The sequence below is a fragment of the Platichthys flesus genome, chromosome 8 (assembly GCF_949316205.1).
Source record: "Platichthys flesus chromosome 8, fPlaFle2.1, whole genome shotgun sequence".
NCBI classification, from domain to species: domain Eukaryota; kingdom Metazoa; phylum Chordata; class Actinopteri; order Pleuronectiformes; family Pleuronectidae; genus Platichthys; species Platichthys flesus.
Window position 1 is genome coordinate 21776417 of NC_084952.1, and position 17510 is coordinate 21793926.

Below are 17510 nucleotides of genomic sequence, written 5' to 3' on the forward strand. Positions count from 1 at the left end.
GGTGGATTTTTTTAACTAAATATAGATAATTCAGGAGTTGTTGATGGACTTAGTGTGTCTAATTGGGTCTTATTTAAGGAATAGGTGTATAATGCTGTTTATTTTGTTGCCTGCTTGTTCTGTGGGTTTCATCATACAGTTTTCCAACCGTTCCCTCTGTTCACAGAAAGAAGATTGTTTTTTTACAATCAAACTACCTATTTCATAAAAGTGCATGCGTCCCTGGGTGGGCTTGAACCACCATCCTTTCGGTTAACAGCCGAACGCGCTAACCAATTGCGCCACAGAGACCCACTTCCTTTGATCTGAAAGGAGAGTGGCCTAGGACAACTCTTCCATTAATATTGAATTGTGTGAATTTATATTGCATATTTAATTTACATTCAAAGCTTGACAATACAGTGGTTTCATAATGTGTCCAGCTGGTTTTTTTTTCACTAAATATAGATAAATCAGGACCTGCTGAAGAAATAGGTGTATAATGCTGTCTATTTTATTGCCTGCTTGTTCTGTGAGTTTCATCATATGGTTTTCCAAACCTTCCCTCTGTAAAAGGAAAGAAGATTGGTTTTCATGATAAAACCACCTATTTCATAAAAGTGCATGCGTCCCTGGGTGGGCTTGAACCACCATCCTTTCAGTTAACAGCCGAACGCGCTAACCAATTGCGCCACAGAGACCCGCTGCCTTTGATCTGAAAGGAGAGTGGCCTAGGACAGCTCTTCCATTAATATGGAATGTGTGAATTCATATTGCATATTTAATTCACAAATACAGCTTGTCAATGCAGAGGGCTCTTAATGTCTCCAGGTGGATTTTTTTTAACTAAATATAGATAATTCAGGAGTTGTTGAAGGACTCAGTGTGTCTAATTGGGTCTTATTTTAGAAATAGGTGTATAATGCTGTTTATTTTGTTGCCTGCTTGTTCTGTGGGTTTCATCATACAGTTTTCCAACCGTTCCCTCTGTTCACAGAAAGAAGATTGTTTTTTTACGATCAAACTACCTATTTCATCAAAGTGCATGCGTCCCTGGGTGGGCTTGAACCACCATCCTTTCAGTTAAACGCGCTAAGCAATTGCGCCACAGAAACTTGCCTCCTTTGATCTGAAAGGAGAGTGGCCTAGGACAGCTCTTCCATTAATATGGAATTGTGCATATTACATATTGCATATTACTCACAAATACAGCTTGTCAATGCAGAGGGCTCTTAATGTCTCCAGGTGGATTTTTTTTAACTAAATATTGATAATTCAGGAGTTGTTGAAGGACTCAGTGTGTCTAATTGGGTCTTATTTTAGGAATAGGTACATAATGCTGTCTATTTTATTGCCTGCTTGTTCTGTGGGTTTCATCATACGGTTTTCCAACCCTTCCCTCTGTTCACAGAAAGCAGATTGGTTTTCACGATCAAACTACCTATTTCATAAAAGTGCATGCGTCCCTGGGTGGGCTTGAACCACCATCCTTTCGGTTAACAGCCGAACGCGCTAACCAATTGCGCAACAGAAACTTGCCTCCTTTGATCTGAAAGGAGAGTGGCCTAGGACAGCTCTTCCATTAATATGGAATTGTGTGAATTCATATTGCTTATTTAATTCACAAATACAGCTTGTCAATGCAGAGGGCTCTTAATGTCTCCAGGTGGATTTTTTTTAACTAAATATAGATAATTCAGGGGTTGTTGAAGGACTTAGTGTGTCTAATTGGGTCTTACTTAAGGAATAGGTGTATAATGCTGTTTATTTTGTTGCCTGCTTGTTCTTTGGGTTTCATCATACAGTTTTCCAACCCTTCCCTCTATTCACAGAAAGAAGATTGGTTTTCACGATCAAACTACCTATTTCATAAAAGTGCATGCGTCCCTGTGTGGGCTTGAACCACCATCCTTTCGGTTAACAGCCGAACTCCCTAACCAATTGCGCAACAGAAACTTGCCTCCTTTGATCTGAAAGGAGAGTGGCCTAGGACAGCTCGTCCATTTATATGGATTTGTTTGATCTCGTTTTGCATATTTAATTTACATTCAAAGCTTGACAATACAGTGGTTTCATAATGTGTCCAGCTGGATTTTTTTTCACTAAATATAGATAAATCAGGACCTGTTGAAGAAATAGGTGTATAATGCTGTCAATTTTATTGCCTGCTTGTTCTTTGAGTTTCATCATATGGTTTTCCAAACCTTCCCTCTGTTCAAGGAAAGAAGATTGGTTTTCACGATAAAACCACCTATTTCATGAAAGAGCATGCGTCCCTGGGTGGGCTAGAACCACCAACCTTTCAGTTAACAGCCGAACGCGCTAACCAATTGCGCCACAGAGACCCGCTTCCTTTGATCTGAAAGGAGAGTGGCCTAGGACAGCTCTTCCATTAATATGGAATTGTGTGAATTCATATTGCATATTTAATTCACAAATACAGCTTGTCAATGAAGAGGGCTCTTAATGTCTCCAGGTGGATTTTTTTTAACTAAGTATAGATAATTCAGGAGTTGTTGAAGGACTCAGTGTGTCTAATTGGGTCTTATTTTAGGAATAGGTGTCTAATGCTGTTTATTTTGTTGCCTGCTTGTTCTGTGGGTTTCATCATACGGTTTTCCAACCCTTCCCTCTGTTCACAGAAAGCAGATTGGTTTTCACGATCAAACTACCTATTTCATAAAAGGTGCATGCGTCCCTGGGTGGGCTTGAACCACCATCCTTTCGGTTAACAGCCTAAAGCGCTAACCAATTGCGCCACAGAGACTTGCCTCCTTTGACCTGAAAGGAGAGTGGCCTAGGACAACTCTTCCATTAATATTGAATTGTGTGAATTCATATTGCATATTTAATTTACATTCAAAGCTTGACAATACAGTGGTTTCATAATGTGTCCAGCTGGATTTTTTTTCACTAAATATAGATAAATCAGGACCTGTTGAAGAAATAGGTGTATAATGCTGTCTATTTTATTGCCTGCTTGTTCTGTGAGTTTCATCATATGGTTTTCCAAACCTTCCCTCTGTAAAAGGAAAGAAGATTGGTTTTCAAGATAAAACCACCTATTTCATAAAAGTGCATTCGTCCCTGGGTGGGCTTGAACCACCATCCTTTCAGTTAACAGCCGAACGCGCTAACCAATTGCGCCACAGAGACCCACTTCCTTTGATCTGAAAGGAGAGTGGCCTAGGACAGCTCTTCCATTAATATGGAATTGTCTGAATTCATATTGCTTATTTAATTCACAAATGCAGAGGGCTCTTAATGTCTCCAGGTGGATTTTTTTTAACTAAATATAGATAATTCAGGAGTTGTTGAAGGACTTAGTGTGTCTAATTGGGTCTTATTTTAGGAATAGGTGTCTAATGCTGTTTATTTTGTTGCCTGCTTGTTCTCTGGGTTTCATCATACGGTTTTCCAACCCTTCCCTCTGTTCACAGAAAGCAGATTGGTTTTCACGATCAAACTACCTATTTCATAAAAGGTGCGTGCGTCCCTGGGTGGGCTTGAACCACCATCCTTTCGGTTAACAGCCTAAAGCGCTAACCAATTGCGCCACAGAGACTTGCCTCCTTTGACCTGAAAGGAGAGTGGCCTAGGACAACTCTTCCATTAATATTGAATTGTGTGAATTCATCTTGCATATTTAATTCACAAATACAGCTTGTCAATGCAGAGGGCTCTTAATGTGTCCAGGTGGATTTTTTTTAACTAAATATAGATAATTCAGGAGTTGTTGAAGGACTCAGTGTGTCTAATTGGGTCTTATTTTAGGAATAGGTGCATAATGCTGTCTATTTTATTGCCTGCTTGTTCTGTGGGTTTCATCATACGGTTTTCCAACCCTTCCCCTGTTCACAGAAAGAAGATTGGTTTTCACGATCAAACTACCTATTTCATAAAAGTGCATGCGTCCCTGGGTGGGCTTGAACCACCATCCTTTCAGTTAAACGCGCTAACCAATTGCGCCACAGAAACTTGCCTCCTTTGATCTGAAAGGAGAGTGGCCTAGGACAGCTCTTCCATTAATATGGAATTGTGTGAATTCATATTGCTTATTTAATTCACAAATAGAGCTTGTCAATGCAGAGGGCTCTTAATGTCTCCAGGTGGATTTTTTTTAACTAAATATAGATAATTCAGGAGTTGTTGAAGGACATACTGTGTCTAATTGGGTCTTATTTAAGGAATAGGTGTATAATGCTGTTTATTTTGTTGCCTGCTTGTTCTTTGGGTTTCATCATACAGTTTTCCAACCCTTCCCTCTATTCACAGAAAGAAGATTGGTTTTCACGATCAAACTACCTATTTCATAAAAGTGCATGCGTCCCTGTGTGGGCTTGAACCACCATCCTTTCGGTTAACAGCCGAACTCCCTAACCAATTGCGCAACAGAAACTTGCCTCCTTTGATCTGAAAGGAGAGTGGCCTAGGACAGCTCTTCCATTAATATGGAATTGTGTGAATTCATATTGCATATTTAATTCACAAATACAGCTTGTCAATGCAGAGGGCTCTTAATGTCTCCAGGTGGATTTTTTTTCACTAAATATAGATAAATCAGGACCTGTTGAAGAAATAGGTGTGTAATGCTGTTTATTTTGTTGCCTGCTTGTTCTGTGGGTTTCATCAAACGGTTTTCCAACCCTTCCCTGTGTTCAAAGATAGAAGCTTGGTTTTCACAATCAAACTTCCTATTTCATGAAAGTGCATTCGTCCCTGGGTGGGCTTGAACCAACATCTTTTCGGTTAACAGCCGAACGCACTAACCAATTGCGCCACAGAGACCCACTTCCTATAATCTGAAAGGAGAGTGGCCTAGGACAGCTCTTCCATTAATATGGAATTGTGTGAATTCATATTGCATATTTAATTCACAAATACAGCTTGTCAATGCAGAGGGCTCTTAATGTCTCCAGGTGGATTTTTTTTAACTAAATATAGATAATTCAGTAGTTGTTGAAGGACTCAGTGTGTCTAATTGGGTCTTATTTTAGAAATAGGTCTATAATGCTGTTTATTTTGTTGCCTGCTTGTTCTGTGGGTTTCATCATACACTTTTCCAACCGTTCCCTCTGTTCACAGAAAGAAGATTGTTTTTTTACGATCAAACTACCTATTTCATAAAAGTGCATGCGTCCCTGGGTGGGCTTGAACCACCATCCTTTCAGTTAACAGCCGAACGCGCTAACCAATTGCACCACAGAAACTTGTCTCCTTTGATCTGAAAGGACAGTGGCCTAGGACAGCTCTTCCATTAATATGGAATGGTGTGAATTCATGTTGCTTATTTAATTCACAAATGCAGAGGGCTCTTAATGTCTCCAGGTGGATTTTTTTTAACTAAATAAAGATAATTCAGGAGTTGTTGAAGGACTCAGTGTGTCTAATTGGGTCTTATTTTAGGAATAGGTGAATAATGCTGTCTATTTCATTGCCTGCTTGTTCTGTGGGTTTCATCATACGGTTTTCCAACCCTTCCCTCTGTTCACAGAAAGAAGATTGGTTTTCACGATCAAACTACCTATTTCATGAAAGAGCATGCGTCCCTGGGTGGGCTTGAACCACCATCCTTTCGGTTAACAGCCGAGCGCTCTAACCAATTGCGCCACAGAGACTTGCCTCCTTTAATCTCAAAGGGGAGTGGCCTAGGACAGCTCGTCAATTTATATGGATTTGTTTGATCTTGTTTTGCATATTTAATTTACATTCAAAGCTTGACAATACAGTGGTTTCATAATGTGTCCAGCTGGATTTTTTTTCACTAAATATAGATAAATCAGGACCTGTTGAAGTAATAGGTGTATAATGCTGTCTATTTTATTGCCTGCTTGTTCTGTGAGTTTCATCATATGGTTTTCCCAACCTTCCCTCTGTTCAAGAAAAGAAGATTGGTTTTCACGATAAAACCACCTATTTCATAAAAGTGCATGCGTCCCTGGGTGGGCTTGAACAACCATCCTTTCAGTTAACAGCCGAACGCGCTAACCAATTGCGCCACAGAGACTTGCCTCCTTTGAACTGAAAGGAGAGTGGCCTAGGACAACTCTTCCATTAATATTGAATTGTGTGAATTAATTTTGCATATTTAATTTACATTCAAAGCTTGACAATACAGTGGTTTCATAATGTGTCCAGCTGGATTTTTTTTCACTAAATATAGATAAATCAGGACCTGTTGAAGAAATAGGTGTATAATGCTGTCTATTTTATTGCCTGCTTGTTTTGTGAGTTTCATCATATGGTTTTCCAAACTTTCCCTCTGTAAAAGGAAAGAAGATTGGTTTTCATGATAAAACCACCTATTTCATAAAAGTGCATGCGTCCCTGGGTGGGCTTGAACCACCATCCTTTCAGTTAACAGCCGAACGCGCAAACCAATTGCGCCACAGAGACCCGCTGCCTTTGATCTGAAAGGAGAGTGGCCTAGGACAGCTCTTCCATTAATATGGAATGTGTGAATTCATATTGCATATTTAATTCACAAATACAGCTTGTCAATGCAGAGGGCTCTTAATGTCTCCAGGTGGATTTTTTTTAACTAAATATAGATAATTCAGGAGTTGTTGAAGGACTCAGTGTGTCTAATTGGATCTTATTTTAGAAATAGGTGTATAATGCTGTTTATTTTGTTGCCTGCTTGTTCTGTGGGTTTCATCATACAGTTTTCCAACCGTTCCCTCTGTTCACAGAAAGAAGATTGTTTTTTTACGATCAAACTACCTATTTCATAAAAGTGCATGCGTCCATGGGTGGGCTTGAACCACCATCCTTTCGGTAAATAGCCGAACGCGCTAACCAATTGCACCACAAAGACTTGCCTCCTTTAATCTCAAAGGGGAGTGGCCTAGGACAGCTCGTCCATTTATATGGATTTGTTTGATCTCGTTTTGCATATTTAATTTACATTCAAAGCTTGACAATACAGTGGTTTCATAATGTATCCAGCTGGATTTTTTTTCACTAAATATAGATAAATCAGGACCTGTTGAAGAAATAGGTGCATAATGCTGTCTATTTTATTGCCTGGTTGTTCTTTGAGTTTCATCATACGGTTTTCCAAACCTTCCCTCTGTTCAAGGAAAGAAGATTGGTTTTCACAATCAAACTACCTATTTCATAAAAGTGCATGCGTCCCTGGGTGGGCTTGAACCACCAACCTTTCAGTTAACAGCCGAACGCGCTAACCAATTGCGCCACAGAGACCCGTTTCCTTTGATCTGAAAGGAGAGTGGCCTAGGACAGCTCTTCCATTAATATGGAATTGTGTGAATTCATATTGCATATTTAATTCACAAATACAGCCTGTCAATGGAGAGGGCTCTTAATGTCTCCAGGTGGATTTTTTTTAACTAAATATAGATAATTCAGGAGTTGTTGAAGGACTCAGTGTGTCTAATTGGGTCTTATTTTAGGAATAGGTGCATAATGCTGTCTATTTTATTGCCTGCTTGTTCTGTGGGTTTCATCATACGGTTTTCCAACCCTTCCCTCTGTTCACAGAAAGAAGATTGTTTTTTTACAATCAAACTACCTATTTCATAAAAGTGCATGCGTCCCTGGGTGGGCTTGAACCACCATCCTTTCGGTTAACAGCCGAACGCGCTAACCAATTGCGCCACAGAGACCCACTTCCTTTGATCTGAAAGGAGAGTGGCCTAGGACAACTCTTCCATTAATATTGAATTGTGTGAATTTATATTGCATATTTAATTTACATTCAAAGCTTGACAATACAGTGGTTTCATAATGTGTCCAGCTGGATTTTTTTTCACTAAATATAGATAAATCAGGACCTGCTGAAGAAATAGGTGTATAATGCTGTCTATTTTATTGCCTGCTTGTTCTGTGAGTTTCATCATATGGTTTTCCAAACCTTCCCTCTGTAAAAGGAAAGAAGATTGGTTTTCATGATAAAACCACCTATTTCATAAAAGTGCATGCGTCCCTGGGTGGGCTTGAACCACCATCCTTTCAGTTAACAGCCGAACGCGCTAACCAATTGCGCCACAGAGACCCGCTGCCTTTGATCTGAAAGGAGAGTGGCCTAGGACAGCTCTTCCATTAATATGGAATGTGTGAATTCATATTGCATATTTAATTCACAAATACAGCTTGTCAATGCAGAGGGCTCTTAATGTCTCCAGGTGGATTTTTTTTAACTAAATATAGATAATTCAGGAGTTGTTGAAGGACTCAGTGTGTCTAATTGGGTCTTATTTTAGAAATAGGTGTATAATGCTGTTTATTTTGTTGCCTGCTTGTTCTGTGGGTTTCATCATACAGTTTTCCAACCGTTCCCTCTGTTCACAGAAAGAACATTGTTTTTTTACGATCAAACTACCTATTTCATCAAAGTGCATGCGTCCCTGGGTGGGCTTGAACCACCATCCTTTCAGTTAAACGCGCTAAGCAATTGCGCCACAGAAACTTGCCTCCTTTGATCTGAAAGGAGAGTGGCCTAGGACAGCTCTTCCATTAATATGGAATTGTGCATATTGCATATTGCATATTACTCACAAATACAGCTTGTCAATGCAGAGGGCTCTTAATGTCTCCAGGTGGATTTTTTTTAACTAAATATTGATAATTCAGGAGTTGTTGAAGGACTCAGTGTGTCTAATTGGGTCTTATTTTAGGAATAGGTACATAATGCTTTCTATTTTATTGCCTGCTTGTTCTGTGGGTTTCATCATACGGTTTTCCAACCCTTCCCTCTGTTCACAGAAAGCAGATTGGTTTTCACGATCAAAGTACCTATTTCATAAAAGTGCATGCGTCCCTGGGTGGGCTTGAACCACCATCCTTTCGGTTAACAGCCGAACGCGCTAACCAATTGCGCAACAGAAACTTGCCTCCTTTGATCTGAAAGGAGAGTGGCCTAGGACAGCTCTTCCATTAATATGGAATTGTCTGAATTCATATTGCTTATTTAATTCACAAATGCAGAGGGCTCTTAATGTCTCCAGGTGGATTTTTTTTAACTAAATATAGATAATTCAGGAGTTGTTGAAGGACTTAGTGTGTCTAATTGGGTCTTATTTAAGGAATAGGTGTATAATGCTGTTTATTTTGTTGCCTGCTTGTTCTGTTGGTTTCATCAAACGGTTTTCCAACCCTTCCCTGTGTTCACAGATAGAAGATTGGTTTTCACAATCAAACTTCCTATTTCATGAAAGTGCATTCGTCCCTGGGTGGGCTTGAACCACCATCCTTTCAGTTAACAGCCGAACGCACTAACCAATTGCGCCACAGAGACCCACTTCCTTTGATCTGAATGGAGAGTGGCCTAGGAGAGCTCTTCCATTAATATGGAATTGTGTGAATTCATTTTGCATATTTAATTCACAAATACAGCTTGTCAATGCAGAGGGCTTTTAATGTGTCCAGGTGGATTTTTTTAAATTAAATATAGATAATTCAGGAGTTGTTGAAGGACTCAGTGTGTCTAATTGGGTCTTATTTTAGGAATAGGTGCATAATGCTGTCTATTTTATTGCCTGCTTGTTCTGTGGGTTTCATCATACGGTTTTCCAACCCTTCCCTCTGTTCACAGAAAGAAGATTGGTTTTCACGATCAAACTACCTATTTCATAAAAGTGCATGCGTCCCTGGGTGGGCTTGAACCACCATCCTTTCAGTTAAACGCGCTAACCAATTGCGCCACAGAAACTTGCCTCCTTTGATCTGAAAGGAGAGTGGCCTAGGACAGCTCTTCCATTAATATGGAATTGTGTGAATTCATATTGCTTATTTAATTCACAAATACAGCTTGTCAATGCAGAGGGCTCTTAATGTCTCCAGGTGGATTTTTTTTAACTAAATATAGATAATTCAGGAGTTGTTGAAGGACTTAGTGTGTCTAATTGGGTCTTACTTAAGGAATAGGTGTATAATGCTGTTTATTTGTTGCCTGCTTGTTCTTTGGGTTTCATCATACAGTTTTCCAACCCTTCCCTCTATTCACAGAAAGAAGATTGGTTTTCACGATCAAACTACCTATTTCATAAAAGTGCATGCGTCCCTGTGTGGGCTTGAACCACCATCCTTTCGGTTAACAGCCGAACTCCCTAACCAATTGCGCAACAGAAACTTGCCTCCTTTGATCTGAAAGGAGAGTGGCCTAGGACAGCTCGTCCATTTATATGGATTTGTTTGATCTCGTTTTGCATATTTGATTTACATTCAAAGCTTGACAATACAGTGATTTCATAATGTGTCCAGCTGGATTTTTTTTCACTAAATATAGATAAATCAGGACCTGTTGAAGAAATAGGTGTATAATGCTGTCAATTTTATTGCCTGCTTGTTCTTTGAGTTTCATCATATGGTTTTCCAAACCTTCCCTCTGTTCAAGGAAAGAAGATTGGTTTTCACGATAAAACCACCTATTTCATGAAAGAGCATGCGTCCCTGGGTGGGCTAGAACCACCAACCTTTCAGTTAACAGCCGAACGCGCTAACCAATTGCGCCACAGAGACCCACTTCCTTTGATCTGAAAGGAGAGTGGCCTAGGACAGCTCTTCCATTAATATGGAATTGTCTGAATTCATATTGCTTATTTAATTCACAAATGCAGAGGGCTCTTAATGTCTCCAGGTGGATTTTTTTTAACTAAATATAGATAATTCAGGAGTTGTTGAAGGACTCAGTGTGTCTAATTGTATCTTATTTTAGAAATAGGTGTATAATGCTGTTTATTTTGTTGCCTGCTTGTTCTGTGGGTTTCATCATACAGTTTTCCAACCGTTCCCTCTGTTCACAGAAAGAAGATTGTTTTTTTACGATCAAACTACCTATTTCATAAAAGTGCATGCGTCCATGGGTGGGCTTGAACCACCATCCTTTCGGTTAATAGCCGAACGCGCTAACCAATTGCACCACAAAGACTTGCCTCCTTTAATCTCAAAGGGGAGTGGCCTAGGACAGCTCGTCCATTTATATGGATTTGTTTGATCTCGTTTTGCATATTTAATTTACATTCAAAGCTTGACAATACAGTGGTTTCATAATGTGTTCAGCTGGATTTTTTTTCACTAAATATAGATAAATCAGGACCTGTTGAAGAAATAGGTGCATAATGCTGTCTATTTTATTGCCTGGTTGTTCTTTGAGTTTCATCATACGGTTTTCCAAACCTTCCCTCTGTTCAAGGAAAGAAGATTGGTTTTCACAATCAAACTACCTATTTCATAAAAGTGCATGCGTCCCTGGGTGGGCTTGAACAACCAACCTTTCAGTTAACAGCCGAACGCGCTAACCAATTGCGCCACAGAGACCCGTTTCCTTTGATCTGAAAGGAGAGTGGCCTAGGACAGCTCTTCCATTAATATGGAATTGTGTGAATTCATATTGCATATTTAATTCACAAATAAAGCTTGTCAATGGAGCGGGCTCTTAATGTCTCCAGGTGGATTTTTTTTAACTAAATATAGATAATTCAGGAGTTGTTGAAGGACTCAGTGTGTCTAATTGGGTCTTATTTTAGGAATAGGTGCATAATGCTGTTTATTTTGTTGCCTACTAGTTCTGTGGGTTTCATCAAACGGTTTTCCAACCCTTCCCTGTGTTCACAGATAGAAGATTGGTTTTCACAATCAAACTTCCTATTTCATGAAAGTGCATTCGTCCCTGGGTGGGCTTGAACCACCATCCTTTCAGTTAACAGCCGAACGCACTAACCAATTGCCCCACAGAGACCCACTTCCTTTGATCTGAAAGGAGAGTGGCCTAGGACAGCTCTTCCATTAATATGGAATTGTGTGAATTCATCTTGCATATTTAATTCACAAATACAGCTTGTCAATGCAGAGGGCTCTTAATGTGTCCAGGTGGATTTTTTTTAACTAAATATAGATAATTCAGGAGTTGTTGAAGGACTCAGTGTGTCTAATTGGGTCTTATTTTAGGAATAGGTGCATAATGCTGTCTATTTTATTGCCTGCTTGTTCTGTGGGTTTCATCATACGGTTTTCCAACCCTTCCCTCTGTTCACAGAAAGAAGATTAGTTTTCACGATCAAACTACCTATTTCATAAAAGTGCATGCGTCCCTGGGTGGGCTTGAACCACCATCCTTTCAGTTAAACGCGCTAACCAATTGCGCCACAGAAACTTGCCTCCTTTGATCTGAAAGGAGAGTGGCCTAGGACAGCTCTTCCATTAATATGGAATTGTGTGAATTCATATTGCTTATTTAATTCACAAATAGAGCTTGTCAATGCAGAGGGCTCTTAATGTCTCCAGGTGGATTTTTTTTAACTAAATATAGATAATTCAGGAGTTGTTGAAGGACTTACTGTGTCTAATTGGGTCTTATTTAAGGAATAGGTGTATAATGCTATTTATTTTGTTGCATGCTTGTTCTTTGGGTTTCATCATACAGTTTTCCAACCCTTCCCTCTATTCACAGAAAGAAGATTGGTTTTCAAGATCAAACTACCTATTTCATAAAAGTGCATGCGTCCCTGTGTGGGCTTGAACCACCATCCTTTCGGTTAACAGCCGAACTCCCTAACCAATTGCGCAACAGAAACTTGCCTCCTTTGATCTGAAAGGAGAGTGGCCTAGGACAGCTCTTCCATTAATATGGAATTGTGTGAATTCATATTGCATATTTAATTCACAAATACAGCTTGTCAATGCAGAGGGCTCTTAATGTCTCCAGGTGGATTTTTTTTAACTAAATATAGATAATTCAGGAGTTGTTGAAGGACTTAGTGTGTCTAATTGGGTCTTATTTAAGGAATAGGTGTATAATGCTATTTATTTTGTTGCCTGCTTGTTCTTTGGGTTTCATCATACAGTTTTCCCTACCCTTCCCTCTATTCACAGAAAGAAGATTGGTTTTCACGATCAAACTACCTATTTCATTAAAGTGCATGCGTCCCTGGGTGGGCTTGAACCACCATCCTTTCGGTTAACAGCCGAACGCGCTAACCAATTGCGCAACAGAAACTTGCCTCCTTCGATCTGAAAGGAGAGTGGCCTAGGACAGCTCGTCCATTTATATGGATTTGTTTGATCTCGTTTTGCATATTTAATTTACATTCAAAGCTTGACAATACAGTGGTTTCATAATGTGTCCAGCTGGATTTTTTTTCACTAAATATAGATAAATCAGGTTTAACCGTGACACTCGACAGAAACAAGCAAACAGCAGAAAAAGAACACTAAACATGCACATTCGATGCTCACATCTCGCTTGGTAGTGTTGATCTTTATTCTCCCGTTTGATGTGTGTTTCTTGCGAAGTTCACCGGCAGAATGAACAGAGCCTTCGCGCTGACCCCATTCAACCTGAGCAGCAAGCCAATCAGCGTGCCGTTCTACAGTCACCGGCCAATCGGGCAAAACAAGAATTTGGCCATCTTCTGATTGGCTTACAAGTGTAGAACCCGAAAGGTGGGGGCTTGGAGGAGGTTTAGAATCGGAGCAGAGACCATCCGCCCCCACCAGGCGAAAAAGGTGCTGCCTAATCTTCGCGGTTTGCCCCTGCACAGCGAGAGCCTTTTCCGCCGTCTCGCCGAATTAAAAGTCATATTTCAAGAAAGATGACCGCAGGCTTTTTCTGTAGGTGCCGTCTTCGATCTGTATCAGATAAGGGGTCGGCAAATGGAACTCCACGTCAGATTAGGAAGTTCCGCGTCACGGTGGTCGTGGCCTGGCAGGTAAATGAGCCATGCGGACCCACGGGCCGGATGTAAACACTCTGCATCCCTCTCGTGGCGAGGTTAGAAACAGCATAAACAAAGAAATAAATGGAAGGAGATTATTAAGCCCTTATGTTCACCTCTGTGATGGGCGTTAATATGCAGCTTTTACACATGATATATATATATTTTTATAGTTGTTACATTACATAAAGCTCCATTCCTTTCACAAAGAAATACAGGAAGGAGATATATATGAAGCCCTTATGTTCACCTCTGTGATGGGCGTTAATATGAAGCTGTAAACATTATATTGTATGTATATTTATTTATAGTAGTGTCAATAAATAAAGCTCATCTCCATCCTCATCACATTTAACACAGTCACCGATTCGATATGATGACAAATGCAACAAGACATGGGCAAGATGTGAAAGGAGCAGTCTGACAAGAGTGTAAAGAAATAAGTACTTTTATTTGTGAAACCAAAAACACACACACACACACACACACACACACACACACACACACACAGACACACAGACACACAGGGCAGCTCCCTTGTCATTCTGTGTCCTCCTGAATAACAAGAACAAAAGACATTCGGGTGTGAGAAACATGACGAAAACACACAGGCACGCAAAGTAAAAAGGACAACACTTTAACGTACCTCTTTGAACTCCCTCCCTCCCGCTGCTGCTCCTTCTCCTTCTCCTTCTCCCTCTCCTCGCAGCCTTCCCTCCCTCTGCTCCTTCTTTGTCTCCTGCGTAATGAGTGACAGTCAGTCACAGGACATGAAGAAAACACAGAAAGGGAAAAAGGCAAATACACACCTCCTTCTCCCTGGCCCGTTGACGCGCCAGCCAGAGGTCCACGCTTATGCCGTCCTGCATAGCGCAGTAGGACACCTTTCCTCGACGCAGGTTCAGCTGGCTGTGGCCGTAGTCTTTGAGCGGAGAATGCCCGCAGCGCTGGCAGGTCCGCACTTTATGCTGCTTACGCGGCTTTCTCTGTCCCTCCTCCTCCTTCGGCCGCTCCATTGCCTTCTTCATCCTCCACAGGGTGGTGCGCGGGAGGGGCACATCGCCCCGTGAGTCCAGCCACTCCTGTGGAGTCTTCCCGCCAGGCCCTTCATTGCCAGCGCAGAAGAAGTCCCCCCTGTAAAAAGCGTGGCCCGTGTCCAGGTGGCGGGATAGGCTGCAGGTGTCGCATTTATCAAGCTGCTGCTCCGGCTTGACGATGACCCCGCTCAGGACCTTCCGGTCTTTCTTCGACCGCATCCTCCTCCTGTACACGGTGCAGCGAGTGGGAGGATTGCCTGTCTTTGCGGATGTCGAGGGCTCAGGGCTGGATGAAGACGAGGGGTTGTGGATGGAGGAAGTCGAGGGCTCAGGGCTGGATGAGGACGACGAGTCCGCCTCGGTCTTTATCAGCGCAGTGGGGAGCGTGTCGGGCGCCGTGCGTGGCATCGGGTCACTGACCTGTTATCTCTTGGCCACCTCCTCTGCCCTTTTCTCCTCCAGCCACTCCTTAACCGAGCGGCCCTCCGCACGGGAGCAGAAATGCTGGGCTCTGTAGCGACTGTGGCCGTTTTCCCGGGTCTTTGGCCGGCCACAGCGCTTGCAGATAAACTGCGGCCGTGTTTTGCGGGTTTTTGTTGGAAGGCCCATCTCCTCTGCCCGCCGCTGCTTTTCATCTTGCCTTTTCCTGTACCAGGCGGTGGAACTGGGCACGGCAGCGGCGGCGGAGACGTGGCCGGCAGAGGTGGACGGCTCCGATGCCGCAGAGGGTGAAGACGGTGACCTTTCCATGCTGCATGGGAAGGACGAAGCAAAAGCAAAGTCAATTGAGTCTTTTTGTGCCCATTTCGCCTGAGACAAAGAAGCTGACTAATAATTGTAAACACACAATGTATACAGCGAGACGGACGGACAGAGAGAGACACTCACCTCGCGATCACAAGTTGTCGAATGCACTTTTTTGTTCCGTCGACCTGCTGTCTTTTATAGCTGTGCCGGCCCGCAGAGGTCACGCAGCTTCCTCTGGCCAATCGCAGCCTTCTTGGGTTGTGCTTTGATCGGCGAGAGCGTTTCCTCTCAGGAACTGCCCCCTGCGGTTAGCACCGACACCTGTGCCCAGGTTCTTTGGATCTGCAGCCCATGGTTGGCTGGCTGGCTGGCGATCTGATAGGCCAGACAGTGTGTCTCATGTTGGAAACGGGGCCCCTGCGGTGAGCACTGACACCTACGGCCAGGTCGTTTGGACCAGCGGCTTGTGGTTGGCTGGCTGGCTGGCGATGTGATTGGCCAGACAGTGTGTCTCATGTTGGAAACGGGGCCCCTGCGGTGAGCACTGACACCTACGGCCAGGTCGTTTGGACCAGCGGCTTGTGGTTGGCTGGCTGGCTGGCGATCTGATTGGCCAGACAGTGTGTCTCATGTTGGAAACGGGGCCCCTGCGGTGAGCACTGACACCTACGGCCAGGTCGTTTGGACCAGCGGCTTGTGGTTGGTTGGTTGGTTGGTTGGTTGGCTGGGTGGGTGGGTGGGTGTCTTTTTGAGAGAGGAATAGACAAAGACAGACATTTGCATTTCAATGGGCTGACCTTTCCAAAGGTAATCACCAACTGCCTGTCCTTTGTGCTGCAATCGAGTGTATTTTTTGAAATAGCGACAGTGGCAATCTATGTACACTGTCTATTATTGCATTGACATTTCATACTCACAAACTGCACGCATTTTACCGCCCTCCCTGCTGGCCGGAGGGGGTCTGAGAAGCCAGGGCAGCTTCGGCGGCCTGCAGACAACAAGACGATCGACACGGTTAACAAGTGACAATGATGTGGGAAGAGTGTCGGACACAGTGCATGCTATCGGGTCACTGACCTGTTGTCTCTGTGCCACCTCCTCTGCCCTTTTCTCTTCCAGCCAGTCCTCTACTGAGCGGCCCTCCGCACGGGAGCAGAAATGCTGGGATCTGTAGCGACTGTGGCCGTACTCCCGGGTCTTTGGCTGGCCACAGCGCTTACAGATAAAATGTTCCCTTTTCTTCCAGCTCTTCGTGGGAAGGCCCGTCGCAGCTCGCCGCCGCTCCTGTTCCTCCCGGACCTTCCTCTGCCAGGCAGTGGTTTTGGGCACGGCAGAGGAGGTGGAGGCAACTGCGGTGTCTGCAGAGGTGGAGGGGATGGCGTGGGCTGTCGAAGTGGAGGCGATGGCGTGGGCTGCAGACGTGGAGGCGATGGCGTGGGCCGCAGACGTGGAGGCGATGGCGTGGGCCGCAGACGTGGAGGCGATGGCGTGGGCCGCAGACGTGGAGGCGATGGCGTGGGCCGCAGACGTGGAGGCGATGGCGTGGGCCGCAGACGTGGAGGCGATGGCGTGGGCCGCAGACGTGGAGGCGACTGTGGAGGTGTGGGCTACAGAGGCCTGGGCTGTAACGGCGCGGATGCTGAACAGCGCCGGTTCCAGGGGCCCTCTGCGCGTGGCAGCCAGGCCAGAGGCGTCCTCTGTCTCAGAGACTGCCAGAGGCTGCACAGGCCTCAGAGGCTCCTGCAGAGGAGCCCTGGTCGGAGGAAGCCGCTCCGCCGCTGACAGCTGAGCAATGGGCCCCGGCACCACCTGGCGCACTTCTTCCGCCATCCTCTGCTTGGTCCTCTTGTGGTGCCTAATGGAAGTGAATTCAATGATATTGATTATGAGCATCTTCCTTCCAGTAGGCACATTCTACACGTCGCACGCAAATGGCACTCTCTCTCAACACCGCATAAGGGTCCGCTGGTTAACCTCCAGGAGTTGGACCGGGGCAGCTTTTGACAGCCCCCGAGTGTTGAAAAAGTTGTCCTTGATCTGCCTGTAGTCATTCCTGACGGCCGCCCAGCGG

General features: G+C 43.5%; 1 protein-coding gene and 9 non-coding genes across 10 annotated transcripts; all 10 read right to left on the reverse strand.

Annotated features, from left to right (window-relative positions):
- Positions 1 to 217: 217 nt before the first annotated feature.
- On the reverse strand, positions 218 to 291 carry trnan-guu (transfer RNA asparagine (anticodon GUU)). The gene has a single exon. It is a non-coding gene; the product is annotated as a tRNA-Asn (tRNA).
- Positions 292 to 606: 315 nt separating this feature from the next.
- Positions 607 to 680, reverse strand: trnan-guu (transfer RNA asparagine (anticodon GUU)). The gene has a single exon. It is a non-coding gene; the product is annotated as a tRNA-Asn (tRNA).
- Positions 681 to 3061: 2381 nt separating this feature from the next.
- Positions 3062 to 3135, reverse strand: trnan-guu (transfer RNA asparagine (anticodon GUU)). Its single transcript has one exon. It is a non-coding gene; the product is annotated as a tRNA-Asn (tRNA).
- A 3166-nt stretch (positions 3136 to 6301) lies between these two features.
- On the reverse strand, positions 6302 to 6375 carry trnan-guu (transfer RNA asparagine (anticodon GUU)). The gene has a single exon. It is a non-coding gene; the product is annotated as a tRNA-Asn (tRNA).
- Positions 6376 to 6722: 347 nt separating this feature from the next.
- Positions 6723 to 6796, reverse strand: trnan-auu (transfer RNA asparagine (anticodon AUU)). The gene has a single exon. It is a non-coding gene; the product is annotated as a tRNA-Asn (tRNA).
- Positions 6797 to 7111: 315 nt separating this feature from the next.
- trnan-guu (transfer RNA asparagine (anticodon GUU)) lies at positions 7112 to 7185 on the reverse strand. Its single transcript has one exon. It is a non-coding gene; the product is annotated as a tRNA-Asn (tRNA).
- A 348-nt stretch (positions 7186 to 7533) lies between these two features.
- Positions 7534 to 7607, reverse strand: trnan-guu (transfer RNA asparagine (anticodon GUU)). Its single transcript has one exon. It is a non-coding gene; the product is annotated as a tRNA-Asn (tRNA).
- Positions 7608 to 7922: 315 nt separating this feature from the next.
- trnan-guu (transfer RNA asparagine (anticodon GUU)) lies at positions 7923 to 7996 on the reverse strand. The gene has a single exon. It is a non-coding gene; the product is annotated as a tRNA-Asn (tRNA).
- A 2800-nt stretch (positions 7997 to 10796) lies between these two features.
- On the reverse strand, positions 10797 to 10870 carry trnan-auu (transfer RNA asparagine (anticodon AUU)). Its single transcript has one exon. It is a non-coding gene; the product is annotated as a tRNA-Asn (tRNA).
- A 3274-nt stretch (positions 10871 to 14144) lies between these two features.
- Positions 14145 to 15108, reverse strand: LOC133959012 (uncharacterized). Its single transcript, XM_062394069.1, has 3 exons — positions 14465 to 15108; positions 14302 to 14394; positions 14145 to 14210 (listed from the first exon to the last, which is right to left on the reverse strand). Exons 1-3 carry the CDS (start codon positions 15098 to 15100, stop codon positions 14196 to 14198), a joined length of 744 nt encoding a protein of 247 aa, XP_062250053.1. The 5' UTR covers positions 15101 to 15108; the 3' UTR covers positions 14145 to 14195.
- Between the last annotated feature and the right edge of the window lie 2402 nt (positions 15109 to 17510).

Coding starts and splice junctions, on each gene's coding strand:
- LOC133959012 (XM_062394069.1), bottom strand. CDS start 15,100: ATGCCACGCACGGCGCCCGACACGCTCCCCACTGCGCTGATAAAGACC. Junction 14,395..14,464: donor AACGGGCCAGGGAGAAGGAG/GTGTGTATTTGC, acceptor CTCATTACGCAG/GAGACAAAGAAGGAGCAGAG.